This window comes from Dermacentor andersoni, chromosome 6 (assembly GCF_023375885.2).
Source record: "Dermacentor andersoni chromosome 6, qqDerAnde1_hic_scaffold, whole genome shotgun sequence".
Lineage (NCBI taxonomy): Eukaryota > Metazoa > Arthropoda > Arachnida > Ixodida > Ixodidae > Dermacentor > Dermacentor andersoni.
In genome coordinates, this window is record NC_092819.1 from 90,599,279 (window position 1) to 90,622,733 (window position 23,455).

At 42.6% G+C, this 23,455-nt stretch overlaps 1 protein-coding gene and 1 long non-coding RNA gene across 2 annotated transcripts; one reads left to right on the forward strand and one right to left on the reverse strand.

Annotated features, from left to right (window-relative positions):
• Positions 1–199: 199 nt before the first annotated feature.
• On the reverse strand, positions 200–14,940 carry Ts (Thymidylate synthase). Its single transcript, XM_050171325.3, has 7 exons — positions 14,037–14,940; positions 13,366–13,493; positions 11,238–11,417; positions 8,135–8,305; positions 6,535–6,635; positions 4,403–4,549; positions 200–2,519 (listed from the first exon to the last, which is right to left on the reverse strand). Exons 1-7 carry the CDS (start codon positions 14,090–14,092, stop codon positions 2,382–2,384), a joined length of 921 nt encoding a protein of 306 aa, XP_050027282.2. The 5' UTR covers positions 14,093–14,940; the 3' UTR covers positions 200–2,381.
• Positions 14,941–14,984: 44 nt separating this feature from the next.
• On the forward strand, positions 14,985–20,892 carry LOC140218987 (uncharacterized). The gene is made up of 2 exons (XR_011895218.1): positions 14,985–20,170; positions 20,208–20,892. It is a non-coding gene; the product is annotated as an uncharacterized lncRNA (long non-coding RNA).
• The last annotated feature ends 2,563 nt before the right edge of the window (positions 20,893–23,455 follow it).

The following is a 23,455-nucleotide window of genomic DNA, read 5'->3' on the forward strand; positions in this document are numbered from 1 at the left end:
CCCAAATGACAAGCGCAGCAATTATGTCCATTTCTCTAGCAGGCAATGGCACAGGCTGGCAAGTGTCGCATGTCCGTGTGTTCACCAGGATCTCCCAGCTTGAAACGAGGTACAGCATTGCTGTGCTGTAAGCTACAGCTGCATTTAGGCACAAGGCAAATATTTAACAGTTGTACATTGAGTCACTCACAAATACAAGTTCCAACTTGAGTTGCTTTATTTTTCTTTGGTTTTCAACATTGAACAACAGAATGGGTGCATGCTGTTGCTAGCATACTTGCAAGAGGTACAACCATCTCGCCCAAACAGCTAGCCGAGTCAATTTATGCCTTTATATATATGGCCACCATGTGACAAATCATGACAGACTGGAATAAACAGTTAAATGATTCATTCAGCAAAATAAATGCATGCATACGTAAATGCATGTAATGCACAAAAGAGAAACAGTAGATTTCTGCTAATTTGATTGCAGTTAATAAAATTTGTCGATGAAAGAGCAACTACAATTAAATTTTGCATAGCGTAAAATGCATCGATTTAGAATGGATATAGAGCAGCGCTTGTGCAAAGCCCTACATTTTACATACAAGTGTAAGCTTGTAGAAACAGGCGTACCCGACACCAAAACTGGCAAAAGGCTCTGCCTTTGCCACTCGCAGAAAATGAGTGCTATTTAGGGCTGTTAATAAGAGACAATTACCAGCCCTGCAGCTTTGCCACAGTTGTTTCAACAGCACATACTACTCAGTTTTAACTAATTTAGCCAAAGTCAAATATCATTGTCATTGGTCTCAAATTCCATCCTGACCAAAGGTCCTGGCTGGGCTAAGACTTGCTGCTTTGACCTTTGCCAGGTAACTTGAACTTGAGTTACTAAGCATGCATACACCTGACCCCAATAACATCGGCTTTGAAGGCAAGAGGAAACAGTAATGTGTTGACACACCATCTCCTCCTGAAATCGCCTATTCCCAGCTTGTCCTTGGCCAAGTTTCAGGTGAGAACAACAGCTCACAATAAATTGCTGTATTTACTTAACTGTAGCATATACCTTCCAAGAAAATAGGTGCAAAAGTTGCCTGCAAGTTACACCCAGGTATAAAACCGGGTTCGTAGACTTCTTTTCTGCCTCTTTTAATTTGACCCAAAGAATAATTACATCAAGTTCAAAAGCCCAGGAGAGCGAAGGGAAGTTGAACATAGCATGAACATATGGCAAGGAAAAATATGCACAGTAGTATTAAAACACGTGGTTAACACAGAATGGTAAACCTGACCTCCAGTGATTCAGTCATGACAACTGCAGTGCTCCATTATTATAATAGTGAAAATAATTCAGTTGCTTTAGGAAAGACTAGCCAATACATAGGCGATGAAAGAGATACACAGAAGAGTCTACAGATATCGCACAAAAAAGAACCTGTGAAATTAAAGTCCACTGTTTCTACGCCCCCATGTTAGATGTTAGATGCCATTTTTCTTCAAAAAATAAATGCTATAATCACAATGCCCCAATAACACTAAAACAAAATGGGCACCAAACATGCCATCTTGAAGTACAGCTATTTATCGAGACATGGACACGTAGAAGCGCATATGTACACCATGGAAGTTGTAAATGGTGGTCAAAAATTGTGACTAAATATCACAAAAACAATGACAACGCTTAAATAAAAGCTGTTTTTCTCGGAGACAAGAAAGAAAAAGACAGCAAAAGCCTTGTACAGTCAACACCTGATTTTTCGGACACCTTTGCAGACCCAAGAAACCTTCGCCGTCCGATTTTTCAGCCCTTTTGTCATGACTGCAGGTTAAAAACGGCATTAATTAAAGCCACCACTGGCGCAATTTTGCAGCTACTTCGACGTTTGCTACCAAGCTTCTTGCTGTTCAGTGCCGTGTTTTTCATTGAAACGATTCGCCGCTGTTAGCAATAGGGCCGACTCCGCCTTTTTAATCCTCGCCAATGGCTTCGAAGCTCAAAAAGCACAAAGCGTTGCACAAGGCTGGTTTTCAAAAGTCGGCTTCGCCTCAATACAGCAATGTTACGCAGTGTAGCATGTGCGAAGTATTGCGGTGAGGCATACCACGAGTGGGAAGGGGCAATTGTCAGGGAAGACTATGTATTCCTTAATTATATACGCGTGTACTCGCCGTCTTCTATTACAGTACGAGCACCGATACCCCTAAAGTGTACTGGCAGGCCTTTTGAGCTATTTCGGACGTGCCTGTGGCATTCGGTGCCCTTCTGAGCAGTAAACGGCCCACATTCATTTTTTCAAACGGCTCGACTTTTCGGATGTTTTCACAGCCTCTAGGGAGTACAAAAAATCTGACGTTGACTGTAAGCCCAAAAATTATAACTGCCACAGCAAACTCTACACCGACATTTCCATCTTGATTGCTGGATGGGGGTTGTAGTCGCAAAGCTCAAAATCTGAAGACTTGAAATCAAAGATGTCTGTTACGTCACGCTTTATCAGAAGCTTTGGGAAAGGTCGTGGTTCTCGTTCAAGCTGTAAATTTCGGACCAAAATCAATTACACTGAGTCTCACACAAGACAGATCAAGTTGCATAAAAACACAGAAAAAACTTCAAATAACCAGAAAACACTACTACTTAAAATTGACTAGGCAGCCCGGAAGGCTGCTACTTCTGATGCCAATGGTGTTCAGGCATGTATGTACATATACACCAAAAACAAAAGCACTGGAGGCAAAGTGTTCCACAACAATGGACTTCAAGTATCCTTCTGTTGCATGATAGTTGCCAGCAAAAAGGTTCAAGAAAGTGTGTTATGTAGAGTACGTTGCCACCGACGTTGTTACACCATGAGATAAATTAAACATAGGTGCACATGGCGTTAAGAGCCTGCCATTGTGTTAAAAGGCAGAATTGCAAGATCACATCACTAGCACTGTAGCTTCCATGCTGATGTCGCAGCACAAGATGTCGGCAGAAGTCGTCTGTTCAAGAGCGCAGTAACCAGTAAAACAAATTTGTGAAATAAGTAGTACAAAATCTCAGTAGTGCTGTTTGATATGTAAAGGCAAACGGCATGCCGCGGGCTCAGGAGAATATACAATACAAATTTCAATAAGGTCTGTAGATATTGAAAGATCACCGATATTGCACAAATTCAGGTGGATGTTAAATGTGAAAGCATCTGTGTACTTAGATTTATGTGCATGCTGAAGAATCCTAGGTGGTCCGAATTAACCTGAGCAGTCAAAATGTGCATTTTATGTGCTAAACCTGATCATTAATGTAATTAACCAAGCGCTTTAAACCCTATTTGTGGTTCAGTTGGCTCAACTACAAACACCAGTAAAATTTGGCAGTCATGACCTGATGAAACATTCAATACCAGTCCATTTGACTTATGGTCAGAAATTCAGTTGCAACTACTCAATCTTCTTTCTTTAAATTGACATCTAAGACACCAGTGGGCGACACTGCCACACAAAGCAGTCATGATGAAAGCACAAGATGCAATATATATATATATGCTGAGAAACTTCTTTATTCTTGAAGATTTCGGGCTACGACGACAATGAAGTCACAGCTGTGATGATGATATGTGCAGATACGATAATGACATGAATCGATGATGATATGTACAGATGAGGAAGATGAGATGTGAATACTTTGCTCACAATATATATATGAACGAGAAGAAAAGGGGTTAACCGATGGGCCTGAAAACGGTGCCGCAATAGCTCAATTGGTAGAGCATCACATGCGTAATGCGAAGATGTGGGATCATTCCTCACCTGCGGCAAGTTGTTTTTTCATCCACTTTAAATTCAATCAGCCAGTACAAGTAATTTCCCCTGTGTCTTTGTTTGTTGGCTTCGTATGATATGATTAATAAAATCAGGCCTGCCGGTTAACCCCCTTTCTTCTCGTTCATTACATAACAAGGGTCTCGAATCTGGCAACATTGATGCCTTCAGGTAGCATGTGTGGCTTTATTGACCAGTTGCCTTCACCCAAAAAGATCACGTACACGTGACACCTGCGACAGAAAAGATGTTCCGCATCCGCCGCTAAGGTTTGTGAGTGATGGCACTGGCTAACATTCCCCAGGTTAGTCCTAGTAGTAAACAAATACCCCAGAAAGTGGACGGAAAAACACTGCCGTGGTAACTCAATTGGTAGCGCATCGCACGAGACGTGAGATTGTTCTCCACCTGCAGCAAGTTGTTTTTTTCATCCACTTTCCATACCATTAATTTATCATTCTTCTAATTCAATTAGTCAGTATAAGTAACTTCCCCTGTGTTCTTGGTGTCTTTGTTTGTTGGCTTCTTATGATATATATGTGTGTGTGTGTGATCGGCACAGTGACACCACGCGGGAGCAGTTATGCAAATATCGAGACTGTAGGAGTGTTACCTGTTTCTTGAGGGCGTCAACATGGTTGAGATAGATGTGTGCATCACCAAGTGTGTGCACAAACTCGCTGGCCCGCTTTCCAGTCACTTTGGCCATCATGTGCGTGAGCAGAGCATAACTGGCAATGTTAAATGGCACGCCCAATCCCTGAAAGGATTTCACGGATGAGATCACTAACTGCACGATACAAAGTCAGTCAGTGTTCTGCAAATAAAAGAACAAGTTGTGTTGGAAGTGATATTTTATTTTTGGCATCGCTACCCGGTCTTGTCAGTATGCATTGGCAACGAAAGTGTAGGCATAAATATTTGTTTGCCTGAAATTCACATTTGACATGTTATAAGTCTACAAACATGTCCTAAGAGTCACTCTGATGATTCAAATGTGATTCACCTTTCTCTGCCAGCCAAGCTGACTATTCTGTGCAAGAAAAAAAACTGATTCTGCCCTTGAACCATGAATCAAATCATGAATCAAATGAACAAGTGAAGTACAATGTTGTCTCCTACTATGAGCTTGAACAATGCTCCCACAGAACATAGATTGAAAGTAGCGAATGGCCACAGCGCCAAAAGCTTATTGAGAACTGGCCCGTGTTATGTCAAATCAAGGACTACTGCATAAGCAACAGGCCGTGTTGTTAAACTGAGGACAAATGTGCAGTGCACTGTAACTGCTAGGGCAGAAGCTACATCCAAATCAAGGAGACACCCGCCGTGGTGGCTTCGGTGTTGTGCTGCTAATACCGAGGACGCAGGATCCAATCCCGGCCATGGCGGCGGCATTTCGATGGGGTGAAATGCAAAAACGTCCGTGTACCATGCAATGGGTGCACATTAAAGAACCCCAGGTGGTCAAAATTAACCCGGACTCCCTCACTATGGTGCGCCTCATAATCATGTCCTGGTTTTGGCATGTAAAACACCAGCATACTATAATTAATTTTACTTTTAAATCGAGGACACCTCTTCTAAAGCAAAGCTTTCATTGCCTATCTCTCCCCAAGTTTGGCATGGGTGTGTTTCGCGCCAAGTAGATGACGGAGCAGCCTCGAGACAGGCAGACTGGCTTACATGTACTGGCATTATATAGAATCTGGTGACCAGCTCTGTTCTCTATGGAATTAAGCAATGAAACAAGAATGATAACAAAATATCCTCACTGCAACAAATATCAGCTTCAAGTGCACAATTTTTTTTATTAAAGCGGAGCTTTCTTTGTATGCTTCCCCAGGGTTTCCTAATCTCATTGAGCAAGCTGGGTGCAATGAAAACTTAGCCTATCCCAGAGACTGCGTAATCCAGAGTTATGTGGCCACATGGGTGGGGAGAGTGTGGATAAGGCTAAACATATATATAAAAAACCCACATTGTGGGAATGTGTCCCATCTGCACCTCTGTCATAGGACCAAAGTGCATTCTTTTAAAACAGCCAAGCAGCAAATAAGCTACTCACAAGGTTGGCACATATTCACTATGGTGCAAAATACAGTGCAGAATATGAACAGTTACCACGAAGCCAAAAACAAAATTTATGCTATGGGAGAGGAACATGAATAGTTCCTTGGGAGCAGTTGGAAATAAATCGAAATTGTAACTATCGTGTGCTTCAACGCATAGAATCTAATTGAGCATTTTAATAAAGTGCCGCATGACGTAAATTTGAACAAAGGCAGTGGGTCTGCAGCAATGTTTTTTTTTTTCCCCAGAAGAAGAGCACATATTTGGGGGGGAGGGGGGGGGGGTATACACCAGAAACACGAATGATTCTTTGCTACATCACTCGAAGAGAGTCACAGTTGCTAAAGCCAGCTGGTATGACCCAACTCAGAGCTGCAGGTCTGTCAGCTATATAACTTCCCATACTTTTCAGCCTGTGCCCTGCATCTGTCCTAGAGAAGCACACCGGTAGAGGAAGGCACGTTTAGTCCAGCTTACTGCCAGAGAGAAGCAACCTCTGCAGACTCCTGTGTGATCGTTCTATTATTATTTTTTATTTCTTCGAATTACTCTTGGATATGGTTTCTGGTTACAATTTGACAACCTGGTTAGATCAGAGGCTGTCATGCTGTTTAGCTTGTGATGTTTCCTGAAGGAAGGAATGAAAAGAGGGCACATAAATAGAGAACATACCACATCAGCCGAGCGCTGATAGAGTTGACAAGACAGCTCGTCCTCACTGACGTAGAACTGCGCTAGGCAATGGCACGGAGGCAGTGCCATCTTGCTCAGATCTGTTTGCAAAAGAAAGTTTGTCACACAGCTTGCCAAAACACAAGCTAATAGGCTGGATGTTGTAAACAACATAGCATTAGGATACAAAAGGTAAGCATAATTTTCTAACAAGCATTAATATGCATTACAGAAGTTGCATACCTTATTTTCTTTGTAGTTATTGCTGCACTAAACATTCGAAAATATATTTTGTCCAGAGTACCTTTTCCACAAATGTCCACCCCCAAATATAGGAGTATTCATGCTTTCAACAAAATTTGCTTTACTTCCCGTTGTCAATGCTGGCAAGTGCCACCTTGTGGATGCTACATGGGCGTGCAGCATCCATATTGGATTTCTGCATTTGCAATGCCTGCAACATGCTTACACACTTTATGCAGAAAAAAACAGCAACCGAACCCGATGCGACACGAGTACAGAGAAGCTCCGCCAAGACTCCTTGACTTTGAAGTGCTGAGTCCCTAGCCTGTAGCTGATATTTTAGTTGAGATTAAGAAGAAGTGGAACTAGACAAGTTGTGTAATGTACAGCATAGCTAACCGGTGGTCTGAAACAGTGAAAGAATGGAACTTTTCAGGAATGCACATGCACCGTCAACGGCGGCCGCAAGGTAGTATGGGAAGCCGGAGTGCCAGTCGCCGCGGCCACCGCAGCTTCGCCTATTCACTTTGCCTGCAGCACGCGAGTCGTGTGCAGCCCGGCACTCCGTTATTCCACACTGCCTTGTGCCTAACCACCTGCATAGGGAGCAGGCAAACAGGCGAGTCTCCGGCGGCCACGGCGGCTAGCGCTCCGGCTTCCCATAGTGCCTTGTGGCTGCCACTGCGCGCGCATTTCAGAAAAGGTCTATTGGTAACCATGGCACGGGAGACGCAGCCGAGTATTAGGTGATGGGATTAGAAACTTTTAAAACACAAAATGTAGTCAGCTGATGCAATACTCCACGGAAGCAGAAGCTCTTGTAACCAAGATTCATAGAACCAAAGTAGAAGTGTGCCGATACACAACATAATGAAGTTGCAACAAAAGAATAGTAAATATCAGCGGATACTATTGGAACTTTTAATGGAAGCAGACTTCTGTTAATCCAGTGAGATGCCTATGCGAACTGTCAGGCCAGACTTCTACAATGGGTCATCCACAGGGACTGCCAAGGACTGGCTCAATTTCTGTGACATTGCTAGCGGAAGGATAAAGACAAAGTTATGATTTTGCGGCTGTACTTGAGAAGTAGTGCAAAGCTATGGCATGAAGTGGTGAGGTATTCACCCTGCTGGCAGCATAAAATAAGCTGGTGCTGCTGATGCTAACGGAACACTGCTTTTCAATGAAAGGCCTTCTCTCAACCTAAAACGGCAGCTCCTACTTTGACAAATAGACAGAATGTCAGTCTCACACTCTGTGAGCACACCTCAAATTCTAAAGCAAAAATTTGAGTTTATTTTGTAGAGTGGAGCCGGCTCAGATGTTGCTTCACTGCTTTGCAGAAGGAACGTACCTGCTGGGTTCCAAGAACAAAGAATCATTCTGCGATCATCTGGATTGTTCTTGATGGTGCTGATGAGGTTTGTAATCTGGTCCACACCTTCTCTTCCATAGTCAGTTCTCATGTCTCTGTATAGAGCACCAAAATGTCTCCACTGAAATCCATATACTGGACCAAGGTCGCCTACAACATGAGATGTCATGTTTAATTAGACGTCAGTCATTGCAGACTTGTACAATCTAAAACGATTGTCACATCTTAACCTTACAAGGCACTGCATTTATTCGGTTGTAGGCAAAGTCAAAAAGTCGCAGTTTCACCCCAAAGGCGAAGCATTGATTGCGATAGCAAATTAGTGGACAGCTATACGAAGTAAGGATAGCAGTTTTATCAGCCACATAAACTTGTAAACATAGGCACACTAACCAAGTTAACAAGCATGCTGTCACGCAAGCACAAGCAAACTCACTGTCAAAACACTGGCGTGAGGAAATGTGGCAACAGCAGCCAGTGAAGTGAGATTCGTGCTGTCTATCGCTTCAACAAAAAGTGAGCGCCGAGGGCACACAACACACACAAAGCTACGAGCTGCCGCCGCACCTAGACTGTGCACTCAACGCAGATGGTTCTCAAGATACGGCCAGGCGACCGTGTGCAACCGCCACATGGGCAGTTGCAGCCGGACTAGAACGCCGCCCCCCTCCCCCCGTCGGTGCCTCACACACGACGGGAAATTGCACGCTTCCTGCTCGCTTTTATCTCTTTGGCGTGGGCGAGACTGAGCCGCGATCGTCAGCGCCCCTCACACGCCTTCACTCGCACATGCAGTGTAGGGTGTGCAGCGATGCTGTTATTTCCCTTGGACTTTATACGGAACCGCACGGCGACAGTGATGCCCACGCCGGCGGCGGAAATGCGCTTGGAGGGTCCATATAATTGCTATTGCAATAAAAAATATATTTTTATTTTATTTTTGGAAACGAAGTAAAATCAAACCAAGTGATTTCAACCTAAAGCTGTGATGAAAGACTTCACAAGCAACCAGGCACACCATCCCCTGTCACCACTACAGAACTTAAAGGGTCCCTGAAACGGTTTGGACAAATTGTGTAGTCGTGTAGGGTACAGCTACAGTGAAACATTAGCACCACAATTTAGATGAAGTGTCTTATATTAAGAGAGCCCACAATTAAAAGTTACCCTCCCATCTAGCCATGCTTTTTCTCCTCAACTCATTCGCTGAGTGATCGGGGCTAAGCTCCGCCCTCAGTGGCTCTGCATCATGATGCGACGTCATGTCGTCTACTTCTGGTTGTCTTGGAGCCAGCACGCGAAACCTCTCCAACCTCTCCGCCAGCTGCGTGGCAGATGTTGCCCTGTGAGACCTATCCAAGCAGCGTGCATTGCGACGTTCCATCGCAGCGGCAAGCGTGTCCAGTGACCGAATATGCAGAAACTGCAGGCAAGCTGGTCATTTCAACGAATGGGCAGAGGTGCAAACTGAAGCCTTTTTATACTACTACCACTATGATGAAGGGGCTTTAGTGTAAATGTGAGTGGCCTGCATGGTGCAGCCACCTGGTGGCGCAGCGCTTAACCAGCCAAACACGGAGCTACTATTGCTATAACCAAGTGTAGAACATTTTAAACATTAAAAAAGATGTGTACATGATTACGTTCCTGCCGAAAAATTACGCCAGCAGCAAAGTAGAACGCACTTGGTTACTGCTCTATTAGGTCTGTGCGTTTGTCTGGCTGAGGTCTGTGCCACCAGGTGGCTGCACCGTGCAGACCACTCACATTTGTACCTTCGCTCATGCGGTAAAATGCCCAGTCCACTTGCTTGTGTGTTTACCCGTACACCAAACGTGCTAAAGCTCTCTATTGTGGTAGTAATCCTCCAGCGTGAAGTGACAGCCGCAAATGTGTAGATCCTGGCACCAATCAGATACTGACTGTTTGATGCGCTGCAGCCACTCTGCTCGTCTGCTGCCTTGCGGAGGCACACAATGTTGCAGCTTGACATATCGCCGCTCACTACCTTTGCAGCCCACAACGCAACAAGGGTGAGCCATGGTGCTCGCCAAAAGAAAGCTCGAAAAAACACTGAACATGCAGCTCACGCCAAGATGAAGCACATTGTAACACAAGCAGACCATACTTGCTGTGTACCGGAAGTGCTTCAGTGTAGTGATAAATTGTCATTGTGTATTCTCTTTCTGTTACTTTCTTTTTATAGAAACAAATTAACTAACATTCCAACTATTACGAACAACATTTGTTCATCATAAAGTTGAAAAAATTATCGATGATGCGACCTGGGTAGCCAGTCGGATAGCTCGGTCAACTGACATCGGTTGGGCTGGGTGACTAAAGAACACAGGGGTAGCAATGCACATTTTTAAAACCTTACAATAAATTACACACTTTATGCAGAGTGCTTAAATGTTTCACTTAATGATCAGAAGGGCCTACCATAATGACTCGGTACGTTTGTACGAAATAATCGAAATTGTTTCAGGGTCCCTTTAACTCAGTAGTACGTGTTGCTGGGCTAGTTGGCTCCCACTGAAGAATTCTAGACAACAAAATTTATGGCTCCTTAGCACAAAATGGAGACAGAAAGGAGGAAGGGACAAGAGGGCACAAATTTTTCGAAACTTAACTCCTTGTCTCCGGAACTTAACTCCTTGGCTTCTTGTCAACAAAGCATCCTATGATAACATATTGAGTTCAGATGGTTGTGCTATCTCTAATTCTGTTAAGTTCAGGCAACTAAGGCCTTGTTCGGTAACATATCATCTTAAAAATATGGAATATAGGACTTGACCTAATTAAGATTATTTTACTAGAATGAAGCTCTGAACTTACAGGGTTGACCTACACTCAGTTGACTTATAGACAAATAAATACAGTAGCTTTACCTGTTATTCCTCCCTACTCAAATGGATGTCAAATGCGGGAACACTCTTGCTAGGCAACTGCAGATCCAATTCGAATGAAATTTGTTGCATGTAACAGAGAAGTTCAGGATAGTAGCTGTTGTAAGCACAATATTGATCTGGCCTAGAAGGCCTGGAGCAAACTGAAACACAAAAAATGTTGCAGAACATACCTTCCTCTCGCTCAGTGAAGCCAAGGCTATCCAAGAACTGCCTGGAGCCATTGCCGTCCCAAATATGCACGCCATTCTTTGAGAGCTCGTTGGCATCAGTAGACCCCCTTAGAAACCAAAGCAACTCCTCAACCACCCCACGCCAGAATACCCGTTTGGTGGTGAGAAGTGGCATCGTGCCTTGGGAAAAGAATAGAGAGTTTAGATGCTTAGAACACAGTGGAAAGAAAACTATGCAGCCTCCAATGATTCCATGAACTGTGTCCAGTAATGCTCTAAGCGCTATGCTGCATGCCTCATTTCACTGATGCAGAATCTACATAAAGCATGTTTCACATGAAAGTATTTTCTGCTGTGCCTTTTTGGAGCTATGATCAGTCTCTCCATTCCCTGTTCACATATGAAGATCGCAGCTGCTACGATTTTTGTACTTGTGAGATATCAAGTGGAAGATATATTCTTGTTGGTGAAGGCCTATTTGGTTTGCTTGGGTGAAAACAAAATAAAACAAGTTTAAAACTGTTTTCATTATGTAATTAGCTTTTGAATATTTCAATATGTTACACAGTCAGAACAAGAAAATCAACAACCAGGTGGTTGTGACATGCTTGACCCACCAATATGTTATCGTTTCACAGCTCACACTGAACAAGCTGTCTAGCAGGAAAGATCAGCACTTCTAAACATTCAAAACTCACACACACAAAGGGGCTGACAGCCTATTTGCTGCACCTGTAATGTCTGACTTGCAAGATCACAAGCAATATTACACCACATAAAATGGAGTTAATACTGCTTGCCTGCTATGAAAGCAGCAATTCCCTGTACCCATAATTGAACAAAAGAAGCCCTCATGCAGGCATAAGGCTTAAAGCATGCACAAGTCTAACTTTCCCACAGTGTCTCTTCAGTGGCTTTGTAGACAAGAACCTTCCACAACTCTGGAGATTCTTCAACTGTAGATTACAGTCAGGCTTCAGTACTGATGGCAGTAGCTCCTTTGTTCTTTCCACTGCACTAAATGCCATTCTTACTGCCAGCCATGACAAATTGTGTGCCACTCACCTTTTCTCTTGATTGCTGACACGTTTTCCTCTGAGAAGCATTAAACATTGCTCAAGCAATGGTGCAAGTTTCTGCAAGTTGCTTTAATGTGTCACCGGATCACATGACATCTGTAGCACAGGCAAGGCCCTAAGGGACTTGGAAAAAGCTAAGAACACTCTAAGCACCAGGAAGATATTACAAGACGCTACAAAACTGTCTGAAATATGGTTAACACTGTAGGGGACCTTAACGACCTCAGCTCGTCATGAGCGATCATCACTTTTCGGCCCGTGCCGAGCCCACCTCGACAAGGGTATTTCGCCATTTTCCAAATGACTTTTGACTATTAGACTTCGTCAAAATGTATTTTGCCATTTACAACATAAATGGAAGTAGCCGTTTCGAATTCCACGCTATTATTGAATACAATTTTTTCACACAAGATCACAGCTGGTGTTCCTTGAGCGCTGAAGTCACTCTGCATGAGATTTTCCCATGTTTTCAAACGAACTTGACATCATCTGTCCAGCGCACTACTGCAGTAAATTGCCACCTGTGAGATGATGATAGTGGGAATGATGAGGATGGTGACTTAAATTCTTCAAGCGAAGTCAGTGACAACACTCTAGGCTCCAATACAATGAAAGTACGGATGAGACGGTCACCAAGCCCTGTGCCGAGGTCTGTGTCTTGAGCGCCACCACAAGACTGGTAGTCTCCAGTACGGATGGCATCAGTTGTGTAACAGTGGATTATATACACTGTTCAGTGCTGTTCCAACCAATATTTTCTCTTTCATGTAGTTCCCGGAGTGAAGTGAGCCATACATAATAGTAAATAAATGATTCTTCTTTGCCATACAATGTTTCCAGAGTTAATCCTGTATATTAAACGTACTGTAAGCACTACAAAAAGCTGTATTTACTGCAAAATGCGCATGTGAAAATGAATGTAACTAATATGTAAAAGACAAAAAATAAAGGCCTCCTCTAGAGCACGTCACTTGCACAATAATATGCAGAGCAATGAAACCAGCATTTTTCTTAATGTGCACCAGAAGCTTCTATTCTGAAGGACATACCATTTGCGAGGGAATATCTGCACTGACGGCCAAACACCGACAGTGTCCCTGTTCCGGTCCTATCGCTTTTGCGCTTTCCATTTTCCAAGATATCCTTCAAGAGGTTGAGATACTGGTATTCACCATGGCTGTAAAATGACAAATCCGATTAACACAACGATGCCATTTATGCAAGTAAGATAATAGTTTGTGTACACCAAGCGCCGAGAAAACGTTCAATTTCACCACAGCCTGCGCGTTACATGCAAAAATCTACAGATGCGCTTCAGTAGATCCAGGAAATCCTGGGAATTATTGCTTATAAAATTTACTCGTTCAGTTCGCTTGAGAATGGCGCGGATGCGAGATCTTGATATAGAGTGTCGATTTTGCTCACATAGAGCTTCCTACACAATTAACTTTAGTCGGAAACTACGTTTGCTCAAGTCCGTCGGACCCGCAGCTCAGATGATGCATGCAGTGTTATCCATTAGCACGACCAAAAACCGCAAGACACGTCGTCGCACGCTTTCATTTTTTTTGCGCTCCGTTTTTGCTTTCATCATCCCTACCGAATATCGTGCAAGCACGGACAATGTTTTGGGCGCAGCGCAAGCGCGCTGAAAAAAATGCAGAGAAAGAAAAAGAAAGCGCTCCGGCGACAAGTGACGACGAAAGTACAGTGCACTTACGTCTGCGCCTTGACTTCGACATCGTTCGTTTCTGCGGCAATCTTGTCACCGCTCATGTTACCGATGGTAGTTTCAATAGCTGCGCCTGGAGGTGTTGCACCTTTCCCGCGCTTTTTGAGAAGGCAGCTGCTCACGCATACGGCTTCGGCTTGATCGTGATCGGCTGTAGCGCGTGCTCTTTTTGTGATCTTGGAGGGAAGTTACCCTCCGTGGCAATATTGGCCGAAATAATGAAGTGCAAGACTCGCGCAACTGAACAGAGGTAATGAGGAAGGCCAAGTGACAGTCCGGTGCACTCGTTAGATTCTTAACCAACCAAACGGGAGAAAGTGTAGTCAAATGAAAGCAGCGCATCTTGAAACGTAAAAGTAATACCATGTTTGGCTATTTAATTTTTTTCTACCTATGAATGCCTAGAATCCTACCAATGTGACATTTCTGTCAACGTTTTGTCGATCTCGAGATGTGTGTGTGTGTGTGTGTGTGTTTATGGTTTCTGTTATGGTCGTTATGGTCCCCTACATAACTTCTGTGCCTGCCGGATGACGTGGACGTCGTTTGAACTACAACCACTATAGCGGTGGCGCCACTTGCGTAGGGTGATTTCGAACACAATCTTACGTTTTTGTGCTCGCTGCTGACAAAAAAAAAAAAAAAAAGAAAGCATGTGCATCAATAAAATGCAGTACCATACTTCTACTTTCCGAATTATTAGCGAAGTTATAGCGAAACAATAAAAAGCGGCTGCTGTTGGGACTTCTGATGGGAGGCACCACTTACCTGGGGGTCTCCCAAGGAGGTTAAAGAACAGCTCTGAAGTTCCCGAATGTGAAGCCGCACGGGAAGGGCACAGTAAAACCATAAATGAACAATAAAAAATGACGAAGAAACTCTTTTCGCATTCTTCCCACGAGTTAACTAACCTTCTTGGTTAATCATGTCTTATTTTAGGCCGCCGTTCCTGCGACCCGGTCGACGGAGTGGAAAGGGGGGGTAAGCGTTATAGTGCCCTGGTCGTTCGAACGCTTAGGGCCCAAAAGCGTTAGGCTCACCCAAATAGACGCTAAATAATGGTTTGGCTTGGCTCCGTATATTATTTTTAAATAGGTGGCGCTAAAGCGATGAACGCTACGAGAGCCCTGAATCGGTGCTTCCGTTCTGCCCGTGCGGTATGGTGCGGTCTTCGCCTGTGTCCGTGGCTGTAGGGAAGTGATTGTAGCTGTTTGATGTCGTTAAATGTGAGAGCTTGTGGCGAAGTGATTGAGTATGGCCGTAGTGGTTCTGCCCATGTAGTGTTTTGCGGACTTCACCTGTGCCTGTGACTGATCGTGTTGCCCAATAGCTTTGTGGAAAGCGACGTGGCTTGTGTGGATGTCATCGCAGCTTTTGCCAGCTCCTGGGTGGCCCCTGTGCCAGTTATTGATGGCGTTGCCCAGTAGCTTTGTGGAAGTTGATGTACCTTGTGTGGATTTCGTTGCCGCTTATGACTGCCTTAATTATAGGTGGTCACGCTGCCTTTTGAAGCGCGTCCGAGCGCGAGAAACTTCACCGATTTTTTTGTAAACAACGTGGACGTCTCGAAATGTTAGCTAGAAATCAACTAGCAGCAAGCCAAGTCTGTATTTTGTGGTTTCTCGAGCTTATGCTCATGCAAGCAGCAGAAGAACAAAAGGTCCGTTACATAATGTCAGTTCCATAAAATCAGCTTTGCCGCAATACAGTCATGATATGCGGTGAAGCATACGTAATGTATTGCGGTAAAGTATATAAGAAGGTAGTCAGGGACCACTGCGTTACTGGGGCGATTTTCTTGTATTATGGTCATGGCCGTGCACGAACAAGGAAAAATCACGGTCGATGCGCATGGCACAAACCTTGCCAAAGCTTCAATTGAAAAAAAAAAGAAAACGAATTGGAGTGGGTGATGCCAAAAACAAAGCCTTGACTTTTGTATTATCAAAGCAGTTCCGAGAATAGTCAATCATATTCCAAGCTCCTGCATTATTTGATTGCTTAAAGTATATGCATATATTGTGCACCAGCCTTAGCACCAATTCTAATGTACTTTAATGATGTAAGTTTAATAACACGTGGCAAATATATAATTTGTGCTGTATGGTGTTGTGCTGTTTATAAGCTGCTGCTTTCATGTGGTAATGTGTACATTGGCTGGAAGAGTTGATGCATCCTCCTTATAGAACTCAGTGAAAGGTGAACCACCTGTCAAGCCATCATTGTTCTTGCGGTTGTACACCAGATTTCACAAACATGGGGATAGTTGTGATATAGAAAGAGTAGCTGAGGTTTAACATATCCACATGCATGCACAGGAGTGCGGGAGTCGACCATCTATCTCTCTAACTCAGGTTGAATGTGCATACTTGAGTAACGTGCAACGCTTGTTTGGTGTCAGGTTTCTTTTATTGTTAGCCTAGTTTGTGTGTTTCTCCCATTTGTAGGTTTTAGTGTGTGTTGCTGTGTATGTATATAATTGCTTCCAGAGTGGCTTTCTTGTTGCTAATAAATTTAGAGAAGGCAGCGTTCTTCATTTTGTGCATCCGACAGCAAGTGAGCATGTTTCAAAGGATGTTGGGTTTTGTTGCCATAAGCAGCAAAAAGGCATAAGCATATAGACTGCTTGCTGGAGGTACTCTTTATAGCATTAAGGATATTATCATGCTGATAACTCTGTGCACAATAATTAGAAAGATCACATCATGTCTGATATGTCTTCTTGCCACCATGAAATCTTGTCAGATGCATAACACGGGACATACACCACAGATCTTGGCCAACCATTCTCATTTGTGGTCTCGAGCTCCTACCATTGAGCAGACTGGTCCAAGAGACAAAACGTGCAACTTTTATCTGATTAAATGTAGTGCATGTTGCACAAAATTAGATGTCAGGTGTTATTGTTGACACAGATACATATCTGTGAGCCTCATAAACTAATGTCAAAAGAAAGAGAGTAATACCCATGAAATGCACTCTTGGTAGGATGGCAGGACCATTCTCTTGCAGAGCTAAATAACAACCATGCAGCAGTATCATGATATCAAGCTCAACAATAATTCACTCCAAGAATAGGTTTCTTCATGCAACATTGAACTGATAGTCTTGAAATACAATACCCATTGCTAACAGAAGGCCTTCCAAATTATGCATGACAGGAGGGCATAATTTAGGAAGCAAGAATGAAAACGGAGCCGGTTAACTATGAAAGTTGTGAATGCAACTCTGGAGAAGTTAGAAAAATGAACCAAATGGAATAGTTTAAAAGTAAGTGGTTTAGAGACAAAAGGCCATTTTATTCCATGCCAGAAAAGCAAGCAGAGGTTTAAATGCTTTCCACATACATACCTTTAAGGTGCATGTACAGGGTCTGTCCTGAGAGTAATGTCAGTAAGGCAATTAAAAATCATTTATTGAATTTGTTGTTACAAAAAGTTTAAAAATCTTCAAATACTCTCCTTTTGCGTCAATACATCGGCTCCAGTGAGACTTCCAGCTCTCAAATGCGTTGTGGTAGTACTCCTCCAGAATGGCCTTTAATGCTGTGGTGCTAGCTGCTTTGATCATGTCCACTGTCCCAAAATGATTGCCTTTCAGGGGTGTTTTGAGTCATGGAAACATAAATAAGTCAGGGGGGGGGGAGCCAAGCCTGGGCTGTACGGGGGCTGGGGGATCGTTGGCACCCCTGCTTTAACCAGGTGGTCAGTGACGATGAAGGCGCTGTGGGCCAGCACATTATCGTGGTGCAACTTCCAGTTGTGTGAAATGTCCAGCCGGATATGTTGAACCCTGCGTTTCAGTCTTTCGAGGACATCCACATAAAATTTGGAGTTCACAGTGGTTCCAGGTTCTTCAAACTCATGATGAACCAGTCCGTGGATGTAAAAAAAAAAAAAAACACGATGAGCATGATCTCGATCTTTTATTTGCTCATCCTGGCTTTCTTCTGGGGAGGGGACGAGTGTGTGTGCCACTCAGATGATTGCCTTTTGGTCTCCAGGTCATATTCAAATACCCAAGTCTCGTCTTCTGTAATGACGTTGTCCAAAAATTTTCGCTCACGTTTGCACATGTTGAGATTTACTTGGCACGTTTCCACGCGGCGTGAGTTTTCGTTGTCAGTGAGCACTTTTGGAACCATTTTTGTGCATGCCTTCCGCATGCCGATATCGTTTGTAACAATTTCATGAACTTGAGTTTTCGGAACGTTTAACATGTCGGCCAGTAAACGAACACTTAATCATTGGTCTGAGTTCAACAGTTCCCTCGCTCGTGTCACATTGTCAGTCATAGCGGTCGTGGATGGCCATCCAGCGCAGTCCTTCTCGTCGCCCTCTTCCCGGCCTTCCAAAAGGCCTTGTGCCACCGAAACACTTGCCAATCTGACAGGGCATGTTCTTTATAAGCAATCTTGAGCATAGTAACAGTTTCCGCAGCGGTATTGCCAAGTTTCACACAAAACTTGATCGCAAATCTTTGTTCTAATGAGCGCTGCATTTTCACTTGGACAAGAATAAAAAACAGCTCTCACGGACAGGCCCGTCCAACACTCTCCAATGTTCGGAGCACACTGAGTGACGAACCGCTGCTTAGCTGGATTCCGTCACTACTAGTTTCAACGAGTTAGACCGCTCTGACATACAGTCACATCACAATAAATTTATTGACATTACTTTCAGGACAGACCCTTTTTAGATATAAATGTTGGGAACCTGGATGGAGGTGAGGGACATGTACAGTAAAAACAAGATGTATAAGGTAAAAAATTACTTCTTTTAGTCAGAAATTGGTCAGTGGTGTCTGGCTTCTCTTGATCCCTGGCCCTGGATGGTGAATACAAAGTATATATATAATTGTGTACAATCAAGCATAGAATCATTGCCTTCTACCTGTGCTAACGTATGGGGCAGAAACTTGGAGGTTTCTTGGAGACAAGAAAGGACATTGTGTTGTCATGTTGGAAAGCACTTTTCCGGAGGAGGGTGTGTCAGCCACTGACATAAATTTTAATGAAATTTATACCAATATAGCTGACATAAAATGTTGAGCTGTCACGAAGTTGAATCAGTTTGGTTTGACAACAGTCTCAAATGATGTTAAGGTGGAAAAAGGTCTTCTTTTATGCGCCTTCTTCAGTGCAAAACACACAAGCTTAGGGAATCCATTTCAGAACCATTGTGTCGGAATATAAATCATGGCTTCATGTTTCAGAATTTCTGCAGACACACCTTGACAGGCTGGGAATCAACGACCAATTCCTTGCTGCCAGCTCTCAGACTGTTGTACACTTCCTGCAGGAGCATAATCTGGGAAAATGGGCAGGCTTTAGTATAGATGCAGAAGTTCTATACAATTCTTTGCCGCAGGTGCGTCTCTTGTAGTTTGTTAAGGACTGCATACACAATCATACAGGTTTGCTGGAATTTGCTGAAAGGTGTAAAATTCTTGTTGCGAACTTTCTGGAGCTTCTTGATTTCTATTTAAGGTCAATTTTGGTCTAGTGGGAAGGTAAAATATGTGTCCAGAATGCTGGCATCTGCATAGGTTCTGGTGTTGCACCAGTGCTCAGTAATATTTTAAGTTATGTTGACCAGAAAATAATCAAAACCTGAGTGGGCTTGCTCTTAAAATTTTCAGATACGTGGATGATTATTTGTTTTTCATGAGCAAATGATAACTTTCGCAGAGCTGTCATCGAAGTACTGAAGCTATTTAGAGAACAATAGCAAGGTTTCAACTTCACTTAGGAGTTCCAGAAAAAATATGTGCTGCAACTTCTTATGTCAGGCTTACTTTTATGTGGGATCACGTATGCTGGGGATATCAGTCGAGAACTTCTAAGCCCCTTCTTGATTATAGGTCTAGCCATTCAAAACTTAAGTACAGTATTGCCACTCACACAATTAGAGATGCCCCAACCAAGAGCTATCCTCACCTTATCCTTGAAAGTGTAAGGAATCTGGTGACAAGGCTTAATGAGGCAGGTTATTCAGTTTCAGTGGCTTTTTTATATTGAAACACGTTAATTAAGGAACTTAAGGTGCAACCAGGGTGGAAGAAGCTTAAGGAGCAAGAGCGGAACAAAGTTGCCATTATCCCCTCTATTAATTGTCGCACAGGTGGCTTCTAAGTTCCGCACAGGTGGCACAGAAAAAGGTGGCTTCTAAGTTCCAGGAGAGGATTGGGTTTTCATTTAAATATAAGCTGAAGGGAATATGTGAAGCAATAAACAAGCACATTCTTCACAACAGGTGTCTGAGCAGGGAGGACTGCAAAGTGAAATATAGCATATAATTTGTCTCTTGCACACAAAATGTTGTTTATTTGATTCCTTTTTCTTGAAGCCTACAAAATATATATCAGTCAGACTGGAAGGTGCTTAAACATTCGACTAAGGAAGTACCATAGTTTCTTTAAGGGTTTTTGCGCATCCACACCTTTCTGTGCATTGTTGCAGCATTGGGCGTCATCCAGTTTTTGAAAGTACTATTCTGCTGTTCACACACGTGTGAAAAGCTCTCTTATGAATTAATGGAGGCTTATCACATTAGAAAGAAAAGCTCACTAAGTGTTAGCCAGCCATCCATCTCGCTGCAAGATAGCGAGGTTGCCATGTTAGATCCTAAGTAAAGCCACTGAGTTGCATTGTGCCTTAGTAATTGTTTTTTTACATTGATTAATCAGCCGTGACATGAGTGTTGCAGTCAAAACATGTGCATTCGGTGACGTGAAGGTTGTTTTGGTATGTATCTGCATATGCTAGGGGGCCGGGTGTTGGTCACGTGATGTGTGTTATATATTGGTTGTTTTCTTTCAATAAACTACATTTGATAGTGCTGTATCCTGTCCCATTCTATTACTTTTGTCGGCATCTGTCATGCAGTAGCTGCCATGAAGCTTCAACAACTTGCCCAATTTTCTATCGTATTTTCTATCGTATGGAGCATTAGAGTTACGGAATGGGTGCCATGGTATATGTGTGTGTGTGTGTGTGTGTGTGTGCGTATGTGTGTGTGTGTGTAAAGGTAGAAGGTGGTAAGGTGGGGTGGTAAAAGTAAAATGAAGAGATTTTCACATCATGACTAGTCTTTTTAACACATTTACCTACAAAATTAAACACTCTGTTCTTATTAAGCACCGTGTACTTAGGTATTCATATTACTAATAATCTTCCAATGCAAATGCATATCAACTTTTTGAGTAATGCTAATAACTGAACACATGGCTTCTTGTGCTGCAAGTTTTCTTGGACTCCTGCTTCCCTTAAACTTATACTGTATAATATGCTTGTAAGATCAAAACTGGAGTATGCTTCATCAATCCGGGATATACCTACAAAAAACACAACTCTCATATTTAGTTGAAGCCATGCAAAACCAACCTGTACATTTTATTGTAGCTGCTTATTCCCATACCGCAAGCATATCAACAATTAAAGGTTGCCTTGATTGGCTAGGCAACAAGAAAACTTACCTGTTTATTTCACAAATTCTCAATTGAAACATGCTTTTATTACCTCCTTGTAGCTCATTGATATATATGTGTGTGCATGTGTGTGCGTGTGTGTGTTCTGAGGCTGCCTTTTACAGGAATAGTAAAGATTGGTTTGGCAAGTTGGCACTTGTACCTTGAGGTTGTAGTTCATTCTCAATGAGATACAAGGAGGTAATAACATATGTTTCAATTGAGAATTTGTGAAATAAATGGGTAAGTTTTTTTGTTGACAAGCCTGGCCAATCAAGGCAAGCTTTAATTGTTGATAAGCTTACGGTATGGGAATAAGCAGCTGCAATAAAATTTACAGGTTGGTTTTGTATGGCTTCAACTAAATATGAGAGTTGTGTTTTTTGTAGGTATATCCCGGATTGATTAAGCATACTCCAGTTTTTTTATCTTGCAAGCATATTATACAGTATAAGTTTAAGGGAAGCAGGAGTCCAAGAAAAATTGCAGCACAAAAAGCCATGTGTTCAGTTATTAGCATTAGTCAAAAAGTTGATATGCATTTACACTGAAAGATCACTAGAAAAAAAATCTGATAGGGCAACCTAATAAAAATTATATCAGTTTTTTTCTATTGCATTATGAAACAATACAACTGATACACTGATAAAATTACTTTTAGTTCTATTCTGGACGTATCTGTGCTATTCTGCTTGTACAAGTCTACTAGTGTATTCTTTTTATTAGTGTAATGGTGTATTCATATTAGTTTGCCAGATCTATAGTCTATCAGTATCTATGTGTGTTGTATAGGTGTAATGTGCTTCAAGGAGAAGCAAGCTTCCTCATTTGCCCAAAAAATGAGTCAGAAATAATGCATTTATATTATCACAAAAGACAATACATATAAATCAACTATTAAGCCCAGGATTCAGAAAGGAAAGATTATTGGAACAAATAAACACCATACAACAGCTTAAAAAGAATAAAAATGTGATCATGTTTAAAAGAGAAAAGATGTTTCAATTGGTTCACAACAAAGTTTAGCCTCTTTAAACAGGAGGTTATTGGCAATCAAGCCACCGAATTGGTTCACACGTACACCACGAAGATTATCAGACTTCACAATCTGGAAAGCTAGTGAATGGAAGTGGTGGGTTCTTCATTATTCATTACCATGCCTTCATAGCTTTTTGCCGGATAAGTATGTCAGACATTCCAGTTTGCTTGTGGAGGGTGTCTATATACTTCTACTAGACACCGTCACTTCAGATGACCATAATGAGATCATCTGATCTTCTCTCGGAGTTTGTTGTGAGAGTACAGTCTTTGTATGGATTGGGTGCAATGGCATAGAATGTACACGAAATCCTGCATGTTCCTAAAAGTGCGGCTAAACTAGGACCTCATTGGTCGCATTGTTCATTTGTATTTGAAGGCGGAAATGAACTTCTTGTGAAATTGGTCAGTGGAGCTAATGATGTTCCTTTACAAATATTGGAATGTTATGTACTTGCTTGTAAGTTACAGGCAGCTAAAGCTAGTTTAAATCTTTCACCAGAAGCAGTGAGTTTTTTTGGTGCGCAGGAGAGGGGAGCTGATCAGCAGACAGTTTCGTTAGGCACTGGAAAGCTGTGCCTGAACTTGGATGAAAGTGAAAAACAGGCTGTAGTCCACAACCGTGGCTGTGACTCAACAAGTGTCACTGAATATTACCGAATGGTCGTCAACCAACAAACATTCCACTCTCTCCAGTACACTTGAACTATAAAGACTAAAAACAGTGCATTTGTCAGCTTCTCAGGTGCATTTTCTCTCATTTGTAGAATTCTTACTGGAGCGAATTCTTGTATAATTCTGAAATGCAAGAAACTATTTCCTGTTGAAATTCTCCATGCAAAGCACCTTTCAGTCTGCGTCAGGAGAGAGGAGCCACTAGTTTACGTAACACCCAGCGAAGT